This window comes from Dipodomys spectabilis, unplaced genomic scaffold (genome assembly GCF_019054845.1).
Source record: "Dipodomys spectabilis isolate Male_0828 unplaced genomic scaffold, ASM1905484v1 ptg000071l, whole genome shotgun sequence".
In the NCBI taxonomy this organism is placed as follows: Eukaryota; Metazoa; Chordata; class Mammalia; order Rodentia; family Heteromyidae; genus Dipodomys; species Dipodomys spectabilis.
In genome coordinates, this window is record NW_024870748.1 from 1,645,606 (window position 1) to 1,665,229 (window position 19,624).

The 19,624-nt window shown below is 37.0% G+C and overlaps 1 protein-coding gene across 1 annotated transcript in view; it reads left to right on the plus strand.

Annotated features, from left to right (window-relative positions):
* Positions 1–19,624, plus strand: part of Gria3 (glutamate ionotropic receptor AMPA type subunit 3) — a 261,812-nt gene that overhangs the window by 131,524 nt on the left and 110,664 nt on the right. The window contains exon 4 of the mRNA XM_042682411.1: positions 16,296–16,349. Within this exon, the coding sequence (XP_042538345.1) occupies positions 16,296–16,349 (54 nt within the window). The remainder of the gene's footprint in view (positions 1–16,295; positions 16,350–19,624) is intronic.

The following is a 19,624-nucleotide window of genomic DNA, read 5'->3' on the forward strand; positions in this document are numbered from 1 at the left end:
GTAGGACAATCCTCATGTATTTTTCAGGGTAAATGCTAATGTTAGCAGATGAAAAGTTAAAACTGACCCATGTCATAAGGCAGAATGGTACAAACTTGATGCACTAAGAACATGAGCTATATTAACCAGAACTCAACCTGATTTTTCATTATGACCTTTAGAAACCAGCATTTTCTAGCAGCCAATACAATACCCTGTATTTGAAATAAGATTTTTCTTAGGTATTTTACTGCCCCTTCATCAATTTTGAGTTGCTGAGAGAAGTAGGAGCATACATCATTCCCTCACAAATCATGAGTCAAAAGAGCAAGGACAATCACCCAGGCTCCATTTCCCATCCTATTCGTGCCACATTCCCAAGATTATGCCAATACATATACAAAACAGACAACTATGCATGGGTTCACCGGAATAGGCCACCTGTCTTCAACCCCATACCACTTCCCACCCAACCACATTGAACTAGTGTTTAGACGAACACAGTCTCCTCACTTGAAAGTATATCACACCAGAAAGACAACATGTGAAAGGAATATTGCTTCCCATCCTTCTCCCCTATTTCCAGTGTTATTTCCTTTCTCATCATTCATAAACACTACTTACAAGGCAAACACTGAGAAGAAACCTTCCTTTGAGGACTGAGAGGCTAATTGGTATCGGCTAATGGAAAGATGAGAGGTAGAGATAATTTAGGAATCCACAGAAAGAAACCATCACAAGATAAGGTACATGAGAGCAAGGTTTATCTCTTTTGTTCACTGCTGTTAAGTAGCTTTGAAGCCAGTAACAACTCAATCAACATGTGTTAAAAATAAGTAAATAAGCTTTTTAAATGGAGAGGGAGTTGTCCTGACATCCATCATTTGGGGAATAATTCCTAGTCCTATATGCATTGTGCACTACAATTTGTACTTACAGATGCACAACAGGAACTCTCTAGACCTGTAGAATTGACTATTAGAGCTATAACTTAAAATTTTACCAAATTTTAGCAAAGGATTTTGTCTTCTCTGCTGCTCTCTTCCATTTATGGGTGTTTCCCAGTGATGACTTTTTCTAGGGGAGCAGGACTTTTTATTCTTTGCTCATTGTGACCTCTAGCTCTTTTTAGCAAAAGCCCAAGCCCTTACATGGAAATGCCACTGTGTGAAATACGACTCTCATTGTACCCTTGCCTTGTCTAAGAAGAAAGAATACAAATTCTGGTTTAACCTAAACTCCTTTAATGAGTTTTGGCTAGAACTGAAGGATAAATAGTTATGATTACTGTCAGTAGGCATACGCTATAAATCTTGTCTAAGAAGAAAGAATACAAATTCTGGTTTAACCTAAACTCCTTTAATGAGTTTTGGCTAGAACTGAAGGATAAATAGTTATGATTACTGTCAGTAGGCATACGCTATAAATCTATTTTAGATGCTGATATTCTGTTACAAGGAGTTCAAATAGGCATCCAAATATAATTCCACTTAAAAAGTAGAAGCAGAGCTAGGTTCTGGTAACCACTAAGTAGTAATCCTAGCTACTAAGGAAGCCTATGTTCAAATGATTGTGGTTTGAAGCCAGCCCACAGAGAAAAGTCCTAGAGACTCCATTTCCAAAATATTCAGCAAAAATCTAGGCTGCAAGTGTGGTTCCAATGTTAGAACACCAGCCAAGCAAGCAAGTAGAGTGAGTGTGAGGTCTGAGTTCAAACACCAGTGCAGGCAAACACAAACAAAAAACATGGAACTAAGAAAGAAACACAGTTTCAAATCTATTATGTGCATCCCAGATTCTTGTTTTTGCAAGATTTTAGACTAGATTATGGGTTGTTTGGGGGAGGGCTTGTTTGTTTGCTTGTTTTTACTTACTGCACTGTTATAAATCTACTAATTCTTTCTGATTACTTTTAGCTTGAGGGGCTTGGGAGATACCATTAATCTAAAGTCACAAATGGGAAAACTAAGCATTTATTTTAAAAAATAAATGGGAATAAAGCCACTGTGTTCTCCCTGTGATTTAGTCTGACCTCATGGTACCACAGTGCTATTCCAGTATACAGATTCAAGTTTAAGGTTTATATTATATGAATGGAGATGTATCTGCTTTCATAATATGAATGTTAAATTTGTGCACTCTCTGACTTCCTCTCAATGGCTAAAATCACGTTCAGCTCTATGAGTATACCTCCTAAGAAATAAGAACACTATATGCCACTGCACAGAAGTGGTGAAATATACTTTCCCCTCTCATCCTTTCCCAGTTGGAGAGGACCTGATTTATGGCAGAGTGTACAAAAAAACTTTTATAGGCAGAAAAGGTCAAAAGCTATGTACATATGACCATATATAGTAATTGTATGTTCTTCCCCCATGGTATAATCCCTGTTTTCACTGTATTTGATTCCGGTGCCCTGCATCTTGTATATATACTTTTCTAATTTGGGGAAGGGAATGGAAAAAACAAAATGTTTAACCAGGGATACAGGTTGACCCATTGTATCAATGAGATGTACAAGACACTATGTTGAAAATGAACTTTACAAACTGTGGGGGGAGGGAGGGAGGAGTAGGGGAGGTGGGGAAGGCAGGGATGGTAGGGGAAAACAAAGCAGCAGGTAACAATGCTCAATAGGAAATGTACTCATTACCTTATTCATGTAACTGTAACTTCTCTGTACACTATTTTTACAATTAAAAATGTATTTTAAAAAAACTTTCACAAGCCACAACTTTTACCCTATACTCTGAAATCAAGACATTTTGATTGCAAAACTTTTCGAAGCTTTCACAAAGTTATCTCCTTTAGTCCTCTGAAATAGGTTGGACTAATTGTGGTTTGTTTTTCCCTAGAAGAAATTTAAATAACTTGCCAAAGATCACAAGGTTAAGAGTGCTGAATTCTAGTACTTATTTCCACACCTAAATGGATGCATTTGGAAAGGCAGTAATGGAACTCTTGTTATACAAAATTAACTATGCGCTTCTTCAATCAGCTCCCATGCTGTCCAAAGTTATGGCTAATAACCCTTACTTTGGGATTGGGCATTTCTCTTTCCCCTTCCTCAGTTTGTTTCATGAAAGAACAATTAAGGTCCATCTGGGACTAATTATAGTGATTCTTGAATTTGAACTTAGAGCCATTACCCAATTGAGGTCACTTATTTTAAATTAACTTGCCTGGTCAGAATACAGGTTTGGTTATCTTCAGAGCCCAGTGCAGAGAGCCACTGGCTCACTCAGACTTTAATTAACTAGCTAAATAACCTGCATTGTGACAAGCTGCCTATGATTTGATGGAGGCATTCATTTGCATTCAGACAAAGATCAAAATACATTGTCAAAGCTTCAGGGACTAAGTCCTAGAAACCTTTACACAGTCTCTTGTTGAAGGCTGTGAGCCACTTCCCTTTGGTTCCCTCTAATTATTTTTCCTGTGCTTTTGTTCTGATTATCCAACATTCATCACAAGTACAGTTGTGATTAAACAATGACAACTTATGTCACACACCGATATGGAAACGAAAATTGGAGTCATGATCATATGAACCAAGTACAAAGCTGTGCAAAATAATTAGAAGAAACCAAACGGAGATTCCCAGGATGCCCAGCAACAGAGGAGACTTTCCTAAGATTCAGGCCACAACTACTCTCCAGTTAGGTAATCATACATAATAGCAGTAAGTACTGAGTCTTTGTTGAATTGAACTCATGGTAGGAGCTGATCATCCCACAATACCATCAGTTCTTATTATTCTAACTAACGATTAGTGACTTGAGGCAGTCAAATCTGATTTTGATTTCAGGTCTCATTACTTTCTGCCTGTGGGGCTTACAGCAAATTTCCAAACTTCTCTGTACCTTGATTTCTTAACCAAAAAGATAAAATTATTAATGGCCTGCCTTAAAGGGCAGTGGTAAGGCTTCAAAGAAATGCAAGAGGTTTTCTATTGTACTACTTTCAGTTCTTTTTTTCTTTCATTTTTCTTTGATTTATTCCCTTCTGACATTTTTTATGATTTCTGTACCCTTTGTCTTGTATATGTTTATCTGATTTGGAGAGGGGAAGGGAAAGCACAGAAACAGTAGGAAAAAGGGTGAACCAATTCAGCAGTGAAACCTACTAGATACTATGTTGGAAATGAACTATACAACTTGGTTGGGGGGAAGGAGGTCAGGAGGTGAAAAACTGAGAGAGAATAAGGGAGGAAGTGACACTGTTGAAATGAAATTGTACTCATTACCTGACTTATGTAACTATAACCCCTCTGTATATCACCTTTACAATAATTTTAATATCATTTAATAGAGTACCTTCTACACAGTAAGTAGTCAGTAAATGTTAACCTGTGTTTATTTTGTTATATCCCACCATATGTCCTTTGTCTAGAACATCTTCCTACCTGGAGTCTTTTTGCCTTTCTTCATGCCAGCAACTGTTCCACTATCATTCAAATCTAGTCTAAACAATAACTCCTTCCTCTCTAATAGAGAGATTTTCATACATTTGAGCTTGTTCTGTCCCCACCTCTTCAGCACATTTTTCTACATTTTTCTTATTTTATATGGAACTATCTCTTTTTTTGTCATTTGTGGGGCTTGAACTCTGGGCCTGGGCACTGTCCCTCAGCTGTGCAGCTCAAGGCAAGCACTCTGCCACTTGAGCCATAGCGCCACTTCCAGCTTTTTGTGGTTTATTAGAAATAAGAGACTTTCCTGCCTGGGCTGGCTTTGAACCATGATCCTCAGATCTCAGCCTCCTGAGTAGCTAGGATTACAGGAATGAGCCACCAGCACCTGGCCTGGAACTATCTTTTATTGGCTTACTAAAATTTTTGGATTTTTCTCCAGGGTTTTGTATCTTTTAAGACCTTCATACAAGAAACATTTAGTGGGGTTGGGAAGGTGGCTCAGTGGTAGCGCACTTGCCTTGCATGCCTGAGGCCCTGGGTTCGATTCCTCAGCACCACATAAGCAAAAAGAAAAAAGTCAGAAGTGGTGCTGTGGCTCAAGTGGTAGAGTGCTAGCCTTGAGCTGAAGAGCTGAGGGACAGCACCCAGTCCCAGAGTTCAGGCCCCACAACTGGACCCTAAAAAAAAAAAAGAAAAAGAAACATTTAGTGATGACTACCGCACCACTATAACTATATGTTGAAGCTATATTCTACAGAGAACATGAACCAAGATAAAGGGAAGGATATTGATTAAATCTCCTTATATCATAGCTGCATTACTGGAAATTTGATTCAAGAATTAATACAATATAGCAAATGCTGTTGGTGCTTTATCCATATCTCCTTGACACTAGGCTTGCATGTGTTCTTTTCCACATGAAGTTTTTTCATACTGAGAGTGTGGCAATCCAGAAGCATTGGGTAGGAAGTAGTACTTCTGAGGGCATTACCAGCCAATAGTGAATGGGAATTGAAAGTCAAAGACCTCAGCTTTTAGGGCCTTCCAGTTGGTGTTTTCCCCACCATTCTCAGAGGTCTCCAGAATTAATCTGCTTGAATATACCTACATTGGCTTCTTCCTTTTCACTGATTTCCACATTCCTCAACCAGTGCTTCCTATCAGTTCTCAAATCTTTGACTGTGAATCCACCTCTGTGAGAGCCCTCTTTAAAACAATAACCTTTCAAGTTCCTCCTTTGCCTTGTTTCCCAGGAATCTGAGTGAGTATCATCATGCTCCCTGCTGTTTGCCCAGGGATTCTCATGAGAACTCATGTATGCGTAAATGTCTCTTATTAAACCATTTCATGAAAACTCCATCATTGTGGGTCCTGATTTTAGCTTCACAATGTACAAAAAAAGAAAAAAAACACAAGATTGCCGCAAAGAAAGAGAAGAGAGAGAGGATGGGAAAGGGAGGGAGAGAGAAGGAAGGAAGGAAGGAAGGAAGGAAGGAAGGAAGGAAGGAAGGAAGGAAGGAAGGAAGGAAGGAAGGAAGGAAGGAAGGAAGGAAGGAAGCAAGGAAGGAAGGGAGGAAGGGAGGGAGGGAGGGAGGGAGGGAGGAAGGGAGGAAGGAAGAGAGGGAGGGAGGGAAGGAGGGAGGGAGGGAGGGAGGGAGGGAAGGAGGGTGGGAGGGAGGGAGGGAGGGTGGGAGGGAGGGAGGGAAAGAAAGAGAGAGCAAGGGAGGGGGAGAGAGAGAGATTGCAATCCAAGATTCTCAGGAGGGTGAGATCCCTTCAAAGTCAGCCAGGGCAGGAAAGTCGAGAGACTCATCAGCCCAAGGGCCAGTGCTCTATCAGCACTCCAATGAGGAGCTTCGGAGCTCCAGTGGGACTCAGGAGGCAGAGTCTAGCAGGCTATTCTTTTTCTAGTCAGCCATACTCAGGATCCCCCTCAGCTGCGGTGAGGCACTGCCTTTAATATATACCCTTCCATTTAGTATCTGGCTATTTATAGTCCTTCTAACTTAGCTTGTCTCATCAATCATTTCAACCACATTTTCTTAGGGAGCCAGCCCTGACTACCATCCTACCAAATGCTTATAGTTGCCTCAAATAAAAATCTCCTCTAGGGTGTAAGCACTGAAAAACAGCAAGACTCTCCTAAAATCAAGAGGAATAGCCTCTACAATATCTCTCTCTCCATTTTCAAAATAGCATTCTCTTTAAGCTACCTATTTGTCAGGTTCCCACTTAAAAAAGCTACAGGGAAAAAAAAAACCCTTAGATCTTTGGTTGAAGACAAAGTACTTTCTATCTATAGCAGGTTATTAGTTAATCATTCTCTCCTCAGATGTGCTTTGCTCATATTTCTATTCTCCCACTGGATTAGAATTTTCTGATAACTTTGCTGTCTTACCCATTTAAGTATGAGGTCCTCCAGAAGAGGAACCAATATTCTGCAACTTCTGTCTCCATATGGTGTAGCCCCAGAATTGGCACAGTGTGGCCATTCAGCTAACATTCATTAAAAGAAGAATGAATGAATGAAATGTGATTTATACAGACAGCCCTTCCATTCGCTAGCAAGTTCAATCCATATTCCCCCTGGGTCCATTGCTATACTGGAAAATTGGGTTTTGGCAATTGAAAAAGTGTTTATAGGTTGATCTAAGTGTTAATATTCCTCCCATTGCTGATTTCAGCTACCAATGGTTTAATAACTAGCCAGTGATTCCTACATAGTTAAGAAATGGCTTTTAGGTGCTTCCTGAGTTGGATGAAAAACAGTGGTTCCGCCTAAGGTGCTTTAACCGAGTGCATGTTATGGTGCTCACAAGGTTAGAGGAACTGGCCAAATAAATGCCAATGGAGATAAATGCCAAATGCAAATAACAGGAATGAAAGACCAAACCAAATATTTGTGAATTAGGAGAATTCTATGTTTTTTGCTTCCATAAACTGAGCATGGGTTATTTGTTATCAATTTGCAAATTGAGATCCACTTAAATAATATGGCTCCCAAATGTAGAAGAAACCTGCCAAATAAGCAATTATCCCGAAAAATCAAAGACCCAAAAACACATTAGGTTTCTGAGAGGTATTTATTTTTATTTGAAAATGTAAATATGATCATTCACTTCAGCAATCAAAAGATCTCACAGATTAGAGCCGAATACAGGGAACATTACACAAATAGAAAATGTATTCACAGGAGTCAGTTCAGGAGTTCACAGGGAAACAATACTCTCCTCTATATCCTCAGATTTCTTTCTCTTCCTTCCCTGCTTGGAGATGCCATCATTTTGACCTATACCTCAGTTTCTAACATTCTACTCTGCCATTCATGCTTCAATTTTGTACATAATATTGGAACTAGTAAGTAATGGCAAAACTGAGTCCATAACTATTCACAGCTCATACACTTCCTTTAATAAATGTTATTTGAAGCTTTAAGATAACATCTGTAATGGATTTAATACCCTTGCAAGTTTAAATAACACAAGGTATCATTTCAGGTATGATGCTAGAAGTTAGTCATCCTAATAAATATGCAAAGGTGAAAAGATGTGACTCCTGAGCCATCAAGAAAGTCCTGCTTTGTACCACTCATCTTCAAGTAGTTGTGGCTAGAAATTAGACATTTGTCAGTCCTGGGCTTGAACTCAAGGGACTGGGCATTGTCCCTGAGCTCTTTTGCTAAAGGCTAGTGCTCTACCACTTTGAGCCACAGTGCCACTTCTGGTTCTCTGGTGGGTAATTAGAGGTAAGAGTCTCACAGGGACTTTCCTGCCCAGGCTGCCTTTAAACTTTGTTCCTCAGTTCTCAGCCTCCTGAGTAGCTAGAATTATAGATACGAGCCACCAGCACTTGGTGAAATACCACATATTTTATGTAACTATGAAACCATATGCCAGATATTGCCATTCCATTTTCATAGTATTTTATTATCTTTAAATCCATTCCACTTTTTTAATGCAATTAATGAATCCACTGAAACTCCCAAGCATGCTACTCAGTACAAATACAGGCCATCCAGTAGGTCTTTTTCAGGAATTCACTATTATAATGGTTTGAGTCTAAGTGATTATGTAAACTCTATCATTAAACCTTTATTTTAAATGTTCAGTTTGCTAATTTAGAATAAGACTATAAGTAATAAATTACTACTATAGGCATAGATATAAGACTAAAAGTAGTTAATAGTAAATTTCATAAAAAGCTTATATCTAAAACACTGTCATTTAAAATTTACTGTCTCACTGGGCACCAATGGCTCACACCTGTAATCCTAACTACTCAGGAGGCTTAGATTTGAGGATGGTGTTTCAAAGCCACCTTGGGCAAAGTCTGTAAGATTCTTATCTCCAATAAACCTACCCAAAATAAGCCAGAAGTGGAGCTGTGGCTTTAGTGGTAAGGCACTAAATTTGAGCAAAGTAAAAGGTCAGGGATAGTGCCCAGGCACTGAGTTCAAGCCGCAGGAGAGGTACAAATAAAGTTTACTGTCTAAAGTTCATCACTACGCCAAGGAGATACTCAGGCAAATTGCAGAGAAGTAATTATTCACACCATCACATTGAAGAGAAATTTCCTTTTGCTGTACTATTCACTATTGCTGTACTATTCTGTACTATTCACCTCCACCCTCTGAAAAAAATTACAGTAACTCCAAATACATAAAAAGATACAGTACTTGTAAATGCATTGTAGCTCAGTGTAACATCATTTTTTTTATTAGCGCGTTTCACAGGAAATTGTAAGATGGTCTGAGTATTTAAAGTGATTGCTATTAGCCCTGTATCCAAGGAATCTAGATGATAAATTTGCAATGAAGGCTTCCTGACTGGGGCAGTACATGTAAACTGCCTTAGGAAATGATTTTATAAATCTCCATAGTTGCACTCATATCCAGTCCTGAGCATCATTTGCTGCCCTCTCCAAACTGTGTCTTTCATTTTGGTTCCTTAGAATGCTCAAGAACCATCGGTAGTTATGGGAATACTCTTAAGGTATAAGCCATAAACAAATTAACCTTCTAACAGGACAAAGAAACAGGATCTCTATTCGATTCCCTAAAGAAACAACTGTTTTAAGAGTGTATGCATAAACTGCTTTGTTAAATGGTAACTCCTTTGTAAAACTAAAGATAATTTTTAAATATTCATGAAAAAAAGATAATTTTCCACTACCTTAGTGACATGCTAGTGGGTTTTCAATATGCTTAGATGAATGTATTTTATTTTCATACAACTGTATTTATTATTATTATTTCATGGCTGTTGTTACTTTAGACATGGCTACTGTACATTAAAGAAGCTAGTATAAGGGAATTAGGGAAATGATAGTATTGTAATATGCAGGAAAGGCATAACTCAATAAGCGTTTATGGGGTAGAATTTGACAAATCCTATTTTAAGGTTGAGATGATGAGGTATACCCACTAAGCATTTAAATCTTATCTTATCACTAAGAGCAAGGATAATACATCCCTTTAACTACAATATTTCCAAGTATAAATAGGTCATTTATTGCCTTTTATTCATTGCCTTTTACCTTGCTTACCATTTATTATTAATTCTTCCATGTATTCTATTTAGTCATGGTGACTGCAATATTCAAGTCTAGAAAGTAAAACTTTCCAAACCATGTTCTTTTTTTTCTTTTTTGCTTGTCATGGGCCTTGAACTTAGGGCCTGGGCATTGTCCCTGAGCCTCTCTATGCTCAAGGCTAGAGCTCTACCTCTTGAGCCACAGCACCACTTCAGCTTTTTCTGTTTATGTAGTACTGAGGAATTGAACTCAGGGCTTCATGCATACTAGGCAAGCACTTTACCATTAAGCCACATTCCCAGCCCAAACCATATTCTTTTTAAAATATTTTTTTCTAATCCTCACATCCTAGCATCTTATTCAGTGCTTATTCAATTGCCTTCTCTCTGCAGACAGATCCCTGTAAACAGCATAAACACTGATGAGATTCCTTGGTTATAATTCGATTTTTCTCCTGTATGAAAAGCTTTGCCATTTCTTTGTCTGCAGCATTCCCATCTCTATTGCCTTTAAGTTGAGTTTGGTATAGGTGATCGGTTCTTCTCTGTCTCACTAATTCATCACATTTATCCAAGTTAGAAATACTGTCATTAAGTCATAGAAGACTGTGTGTGCAGATTGATTACTAGAATGTCTTCTGATATGTATTTGCCAAGACTCAAGCAATTTAGTTACTTGGAGTCTTTATTCAAGAAGATTAACACTTTAGATCATATCACAAATTCTTTTGGAAAGTATTGACATGTTCTAAGGCTAATTTGTATATTATATCATTGATTCAACAACTTGTACAGATGAAATTATATAGCATGCCTTAGGATAACTATATCTTTTCCTTTTCATCTGAAGGGATAGGAAAGCTGCTCAGGAGGCTGAGATCTGAGGATCACACTTCAAAGCCAGCACACAAGTCCTCATGAGACTCTTATCTCTATTTAACCACTGTAAAACTGGAAGTGGCACTGTGGCTCAAAGTGGTAGAGCACTAGCTTTGAACAAAAAGAACTCCCAGACAGCTCCCAGGCCCTGAGTTCAGGCCCCATGACCAACAAAAAATAGAATATGCTACAATTGCTTTCTCTTAAAGAGATAATACACATACAGTAACACAGAACACCCTGGTGAATTTAAAACAGAAATATCACCCACCCACCTTTTCCCCCATCTCCTCAAATGTTCACAAGGTGCCAAAATCAAAGAGAAACAAAGTAAGGTGAACATCAAGGCATGCTCTGTACTCAACGCAAGATCAATCTTTATACATAGATCCTTTTCTGGCAGTGATGTAGAAAAATCCAAACATGGAGATACTTAGGTCTGCAAATAACCTAATCTGCATACCAGATGGATCTAAGGAAAGAAAAAACATACACACTTCTTCACACACTTTTTTCCCCTAAAATGTGAGCATAGAAAAACAGATGCTTTTGCCTCCCAACGGATCTGTGGGCCTCTCCCAAGTAGTCTTGTGGAGCAATTTCATTTCACATTTCTAAAATTATGAAATGTCTAGATTAAACATTAAATCAAGAAATGGCCTCTTACACAGAAAACCTACTGAATAATTTATAAATTATTTTTAACTACTCAGTGATACCCAAGTCTTAATTTCACAAAGAAGTGCATAAGGGGGCTCAGTAAAAGGAAATCTCCCCTAAACGGGTAAACTATAATTCAATAGCTTCCTTGACAATCCATTTAATGCTATCTGCATTGACTCATTGTGTTCATATGTAACCGCTCTTTCTTCTATGAAGAAATTTTTGCTCACTGAATGAGGATTGTGGCCTTTTTTGAGATGCTATATATGGAGATAAAAATAAGTTTCCTAGCCGGGCGCTGGTGGCTCACGCCTGTAATCCTAGCTACTCAGGAGGCTGAGATCTGAGGATCGCGGTTCAAAGCCAGCCCGGGCAGGAGAGACTGTGAGACTCCTATCTCCAATAAACCACCAGAAAACCGGAAGTGGCACTGTAGCTCAAGTGGTAGAGCGCTCACTTTGAGCTGAAGAGCTGAGGGACAGCGCCCAGGCCCCGAGTTCAAGCCCCACGACCAACAAAAAAAAAATAAATAAATTTCCTTAAAACAGTGAATTTTATCAATATTTCACACATTTCCCTTTATTATTTTTATCATATTCGCCATCAGGGCAAGCCATCTATCATCTCCGACAAATCTTACAAAAGCAAAGTTAGTACAGAAGATGGATTGGGAACTTTGAATTTCTTCTTCAGATTCACTGTCAACTGTAAAAAAAACAGCTTTTTATATTTCAACTTCTGAAATGAATTCAGAAAAGCTTTATAATTACTGTAAAAAGCAAAGTTGAATATTCTCTTGGTTACCAGACTTCTTAAATAGCTGAGGGGACAACTTATGTCTTGTTCATCGTTCACACATGGAAAGAATAAAGACTTAGGACTAACTGAACAAGAACCACTTCTGCAACTACATAGTTTTTTTGTGTAGTACATTACATATAACCATCCCATACCACTCTGTTTCCACAAGCCCAGGCCCAAAAAATATTTTAAAGGTGTGAGGATACCAAGAACAAACCATGACACTTTTTACTTAGCTCACATTAGTATAATCACAGTTGTTTGGCATAAGTAAGATTTCAATAGAATTGAAGTTCATTCTCTTCATATATATATATATATATATATATATTCTCATATAATATATATTATGTTATATATTATACATAGGTATATATTATATATATACCTATATCTTTCAGCAGCAATTTCTGAACACAATAAATCATAGCCTGATGACTCAGGAACTCACAGAAAATAGCAAGCATCCATGATTATATTATGTAGTAATACAACATCTGCATTTTTTGATCCCTTCCTTTTTCTTTAAATCAGTCCATCAATTCTTCTGCTACTAATGTACCTTTTTCTAATATCACTCCCTGCCTCCATACACACTCCTTCTAGCATGCAGTGTTTAATTTACTGTGAACTGGAAAACTAAGATTTTAAAGACTGTATGTTAAATACGAGTTGAGAAGGCACTGAAAGCAAGGATGAGGAATTAATTATGGGCTTCAGTGTAGCAGCTTTGTGACACCTAAATGTTCCTATCTTTAGATAACTTTCCCATCTCTTCCAGTTTAAGTTTAACTATTGAAAGAGTGATGTGTGGTAGTTACCTTCAAATAAGTCAGTTTGTCTTGGGCATTCAATCTGTGTAGGGATTAAAGCAGATATTCCAAGAGCTTCTTGGGTTATTTTTTTTAACCTGAGAAACAGTGTCCAAAACAATGGCCTCTTTCCACATTACACAATACATCTCATATATATATATACATATATATATATATATATATGTTATCCAATTTGATCCTAGCAACACGGCTGTGATAGGAAAGTCAAGACTACAGACAAGGAAATGGAGGCTCAGGAATATTTAGTGATCTGACCACAGTCAAGCAGTGAGTGAATGGCAAAGTCCAATTCCTGGGTTCTCGTTCCATGTTCTTACACCACTACCATCTTCTATTGCCCCCTCTCACTTTGCTTACTCTCAGAAGGACATTAAACTCTGACTCTGGTGAAAAAGACATATTCACTCTCTTTGGGCTTACTTCCTTATTTCTAAGACTGCGGTGTGTAACAAAATTTTAAAAATCCCTGGCTTTATTATATTGAGGGTTGTCAGTGAATTAAAAATTCAACAAATATATGGTCTTAACTTGCCACCAAAAGTTAACAAATGTCACCAGCATGGATGTTTCTCACAAGAGGACACTGAAGAATACATCCTGAAGACACCTAACAGCTCATTTTGTGTCAAGGCAGCATGAGAAATCACCTCCTCAACACATTCATTAACCTTTCATTTCCTTCATAAGTAATCAGTCAGAAATATGGCTCATATTTTAAAATAATAGAAAACAGATCTCTTGTGCTCTCTTTGTCTCTGTCTCTGTCTCTCTCTCTCTCTCTTGCATAAACACACACACACACACACACACACACACACACACACACACACACACACACACACACAAAACACAAATCTGAAATTACATGATTGATTCTAAGGAAAGCATGTTAAGGATTAGATTCAAATTTATTATTTGTCTGGCTCAGCTTAAACTTGCTCTCTTCCATGTGTCCCTCCCTGTGCATGCCTTAGACATTTTGTCATTCTCTTTCCCAAGAACTTAGAGCAATTATTATCATTTATTAGCTATCACATCACTGTAAAGTTGAAAAGCATAAGTTAACTCACGGTATGTTATGGACCACCTGTACTTAGAAGCCATGTAGTACACCATACTGCACATAATTGTACCAGGACACATAACCATACCCACTGCAGTTACCAAAAGATGTGGATGCTCAAGTTATTTATATAAAATAGTATTTAAATAAAATCTACACATATATTTTAAAGTGCACACTTTAAATAATCTCTATATTATAATATTTTATGTAGTAAAATGTTATAAATGTTATAAAATGTTATATCTAGGGGAATAATGTTAAGAATAAAAGGTTATACATGATCTGTGCAAACACTTTTTTCAAATATTTTCAGCCTAGGGTTGGTTAAATCTGTGAATGCATAACACAGAGATATGGAGGTTCTGCCTAAATTATTGAAGTATTTCCAAAGGAAATACTAATTCCAGCGTTACCACTTCCTAGTTATGTGGTCTTGGACAAATAATTTAAACTGTCCTTGAGCTAATATTCTTTATCCATAAAATAAGATTGTTAACTTAGGAATTATGCATGGCATAGGCAGTAAAATGAGGGTAGTTGTATTCATTACTATTACAGCTTTTCATATAAAGTTCTGATTTGATATGTATGCAATTCTGTCTTTCTGATTTTTAAGCCATTTGACAGCTGCATTTAGAAAAGAATTCATCATGAAGCTTAAGCTTAACAACTCCTTATTTGCATGGCATGTCTCCAAGGCCCTGTTTCAAATATTGTATTCATAATTTTGTGTCCTATTTTCCATAAGAAGAGTCCCAAAAGTTATATTAGCTTCAGACAAGTACAAAACTTGGTCATGTCTTTAAATTCTTTGTTTTGTTTTGTTGGTCGTGGGGCTTGAACTCTGGGCCTGAGCACTGTCCCTCAGCAATTCAGCTCAAGGCTAGTGCTCTACCACTTGAGCCACAGTACCACTTTCAGTTTTCTAGTGACTTATTGGAGATAAGAGTTTCACGGTATTTCCTGCCTGGCCTGGCTTTGAACCAGAATCCTCAGATCTCAGCCTCTTGAGTAGCTAAGATTACAGGCATGAGCCACTGATGCCGAGCTATTTCTTTAAATTCTATGTTATTATTCTCCTCAAATAAAATATTTTGTAAAATCTTTAATAAAACGGTGCAATTTTCTTATGAGAACATAAACTTACATCAGGTATTTACTCAAAACTGTTTGCCAGTATATTTGGCTGGAAAATATTTAGCCCACTTTCATATTTTGATATAATAAAAATGTACTTTGAAAAATCTAAGGCTTATTATTAATCACAGTGTTGCTCATGAAAATTATGATAATGATAATGAACCTCAGGGAATGTTTCTCATCCTTAGAACAACGGACAATTTTTTGTGAGGCAATTCTTGGTAGTAAAGATTGCCCTTTGCATCGGATGATATCTACCAGCATTCATGGCCTCAATCCATTAGATACTAGTAGTACTCCTCCCAGTTTTGACAAGTAAAAATGTCTCTAGATATTTAGGGATTTTTTTCCTCTCTAGGTATTGTCAAATGTTCCCTGAGGGAAACTGACTTTGATGGGCCTAAGGTATTGTGATCAGCACAAAAAGTTATACTGATGGTCTCAAAGTCTTTCCCATTAAGACAGAAAAAGGAAAGTTAACATTTAGGTTTTCAATAAGCAAAAGTAACCTCAGTTAACCTGAAAATCCCATTAACCCCATTCTTTGAGTGTTGTATTCCCTAAGCATTCCAGATAACAAAAAATGTACTGTACATTCTATTTTCTAATTTGCATGCAAAGTTCAGCTCATTTTCCATCTCAATAGCTAAGTACAGAAATCCAGTTCACTGGTGGGGGTGGGCTATCAGCTTCATTGCCTCTGCCATCTATTTTAAGTGACAATGATGCTACTGACCTGGAAGTTTGGAGTTTTTTCCCCTTGTTTTCACACTAACTTTGATACAGGGAATATTTTTTCTGTTTTATCAGAAAGGAAAATGCACATAGAAGAAGCCAGATCCAACTAACTGTTATTTTACTGTATAGAAAATACATCTTGCTTTGTTGACAATTTAAAGACATTATTAGTTCTAGCCATGCCACTGATTGTGCAATTCAAAATGTACCTCTTGAATAAGCAATGTTTCTCTTTTTTTTTTCTTCAGGTTGTGATCCTGGGGAAACATTCGAGAGGTTATCACTACATGCTTGCTAACCTGGTAAGAAAAAGCAGTGTTAAAGTATGTGTAGACAATATATTCTGTTTAGATTGTGTCATCTATAATCATCTAAGCAGGAAAAACATGAAGTACTTAATGTATTCAGTACACGCTTGAAGAAATGTGTTTAGAAAATATCCAAACCTGAATGCAGTAGTCTCATTTTCAATTATGCTCTTTGTTTAAGCTGTGAAACTGTATTCTTAACTTACTTAAAAATAAGTTGATATGATTCTTCCCTTATTACTGTTAGATTAAATTTGGATTTAAAATGTGAAGTCTTTAATCGGGTTTGAAATGTAAAGCAAGGGACAAATTACATATAAAGCTAATTCTTTAAACAATTTACATAAGCATCTGTGCACATCAGTACTGGATACACCCTTTCAGAAGAAGATCACTACCCAATCTTTACAAACTATACGCCAGAGTACATTTCACCATGGCATAATTAAATAACTGTCACAATGTATAGGCACCTTTCTCCTTATATAAGACACAATCTAAATCTTTACCTTCAAACTTCTCTTGCCTTTAAGATTTGTGACATCTCAGGAGTTAGTATTTCTTTAAGGTTATTTCATACCTATTCTTTATCTGAAAGAATAATTTATTTAAGAATTAACAAAATGGCTTATTTGTAATATCTGTTTGGCGAATGATCTGAATAATACTATCTCCATGGAATGAAAGAGAAATGTTAAATTATTACAATACTGAGAATCCATTAAAATATTATATAGCATGAGTTCTAATCCCAATTTGTTTCATTAGCACTAGGAACCAGGATCATTATAAAGCTCTAAAGTAAAAGAAGAGTAACAAAGGTAAAAGATTATTGTAATTATATTCCTAGATTTCTTAAAGTATTTCGTTTTATTAATGAGTATTTTTAATGAGAAAGGAAATGTTATTTTAGATTCTTTCTTTGAAAGTATGTGTATTCAAAAGATGTCTTACATAAAACTGCTCTCAAACTTGGTACACATTTTCAATAAATTAATCAATGTGGAACACTTCAAGCCACATGAATCCACTGTTTTAGGAAGGAAAAAAATCTTCATTCTTACTTCACATTTAAAAATGTTCAATTAGGGTTCTACACAACTGATAAGTAAAAGTATGTTTAACTGAATAAAGGTTAAATTAAGGCATGGTTGGCAGTTATAGCTATTACTAAGCACCTAAGACAGCTACTGGTAATGTGTCTTTTTTTTTTCCGGGTGTGGGGCTTGAACTCTGGACCTGGGCACTGTCCCTCAGCTCTTCAGCTCAAGGCTAGCACTCTATCACTTGAGCCACACCACCACTTCAAGCTTTTTCTGTTTATGTGGTGCTGAGGAATCTAACCCAGGGCCTCATGCATGTGAGGAAAGCACTCTACCACTGAGTCACCTTCAATAAATATTCCATTCTCCTTCTTCCCTTCCTGCTTCTTCCTCTATCCCTTTCCTCTTTTGCCTCTATCTTTATGTCCTAGAAAGTACTAAAGTGTATAGTACAGTGTTTAAATTGTGGGCTTTATCCATCACTAACAGTACATGGGATGACTTTAGGTAGTCCTGTCACAAACTTTTATTTTAATAGAAATATACAATGCTTGATAAGAAATGTACTCATTATCTTGCCTACATTATTGTAACCCCTCTATATGGTATTTTCACAATAAAAATAAATAAATAAATAAATAAAATATATTTCTTTACTAGGCAGTATATAAAAATAGTGCATCATAATTTTACAGACATCATCTGATACGGAACTAAAATAGAGATTTAACAAATATGAAATGATCGTTTAATGTTTAAATAAATAATAGTATTTGCGATAAAGAGATCTATCCAAATATGGGTTTGGTATATTTCTCCAAAAAGTGGTTCACATTGTACATGCTTCACTGAAGCTTGAGGAAGAACACTGAACTTGAGGTCACAAGGTTTTGGTTGCCATTTTACATTTGCTAATAACCAGCCATGGTATCTTGAGTAAATCACTTCGTCTGTATGCACCCTATTTTCTTCTGTGGATGTAGAGGTAGGAATAGAAGGGGTTTCATTTATGTGTTTAGTTATTCGTTGAAAGCACATGCTAAGACATCATTAGAAGTACAAGACATTTTGGGAAGTGGTCCCTGTGAAAGACCAAAAAAGATAAAAACATGAATATTCAGGGAAAGCTTCATACCACAGCAGACCTCTGATACCACTGAAGAAAGAGATGAAGACAGAAGTATGTTGGGAAGAACTTCAGACTATGCTGTAGCTCTAAGAAAGCCTTGGCTAGCAAAACTGGGAGCTACATTGCAAGGACTGCACATAGATGAGACCTATACTGCTCCAATTAGCAAGCCATTGCATCACCACTTTGCTGTCGTTGACTGCCAGCTGCCCAGGAAGCAAACACCTTCTATTTGAAAACCCAGGAAGATACTGAAGACCTTTGAAATTTGTCAGTTTCTTTCTGAAAGGGATATTTGAGCTGTGCACAAATGGTTATTTCAGTTGACCTAAGATGATCTACAGAGACCTTTCTCATTCTAGAATTTCAAGCCAGACTTCTAATCTTCAAGTGGCTATTCTTCAGAAAAGCTTTTCTCTCAGTTTTCAGACCTAGATCTGGCAGAAATGAAAGCCTGCAGAGTGAAAAACTACAAAAAACAATTTCTGCCAGGTGTGGTAGTACACACATGTAATTCCAGCATTTGGGAGGTGGAGGCAGAAGATTTAAGTTTGAAGACAGGCTGGGATACATAAAAAAATTCAAGGACAGTTTCAGAGTCATTCAAAAAGCAAGGGTGGAAATATACCTCCAGTGGAAGTGTTCTTACCTAGTATATGCAAAAATGTAGAGGAGACAGACAGACAGACATAGGAGAGGCAGAAAGAGAGAGGTGAGAATTGCTAGGACAAAGTTGAAGTAAAGAATTAATCCAAACCACACAATTCAGAAGAGAGTGAATGATCTTGTATGGCTGTTACAAAATCAAGCACAATTTTTCCCTTCAAAAGAAAGTGGTGTTATATAACTGTAACCCCTCTGCACAGCACCTTTAGAATAACAATCAAAAATAAAATGTATAGTATCAAGTCAGTCTGGAAAATGAAAACAAAAACTTATTTATCATGTTTTGAGCTGCTACCTCTTCTCTTTCTCTAGTGACCTTCTTTCCATTTAAACTCAGCCATGTGTTTCCAGAAGTCTCTATACTTTATATCAAATTGCATTTGGGCAATAGATCTGGGAAATACTGCTTATCTTTGATAATAATTATGAAA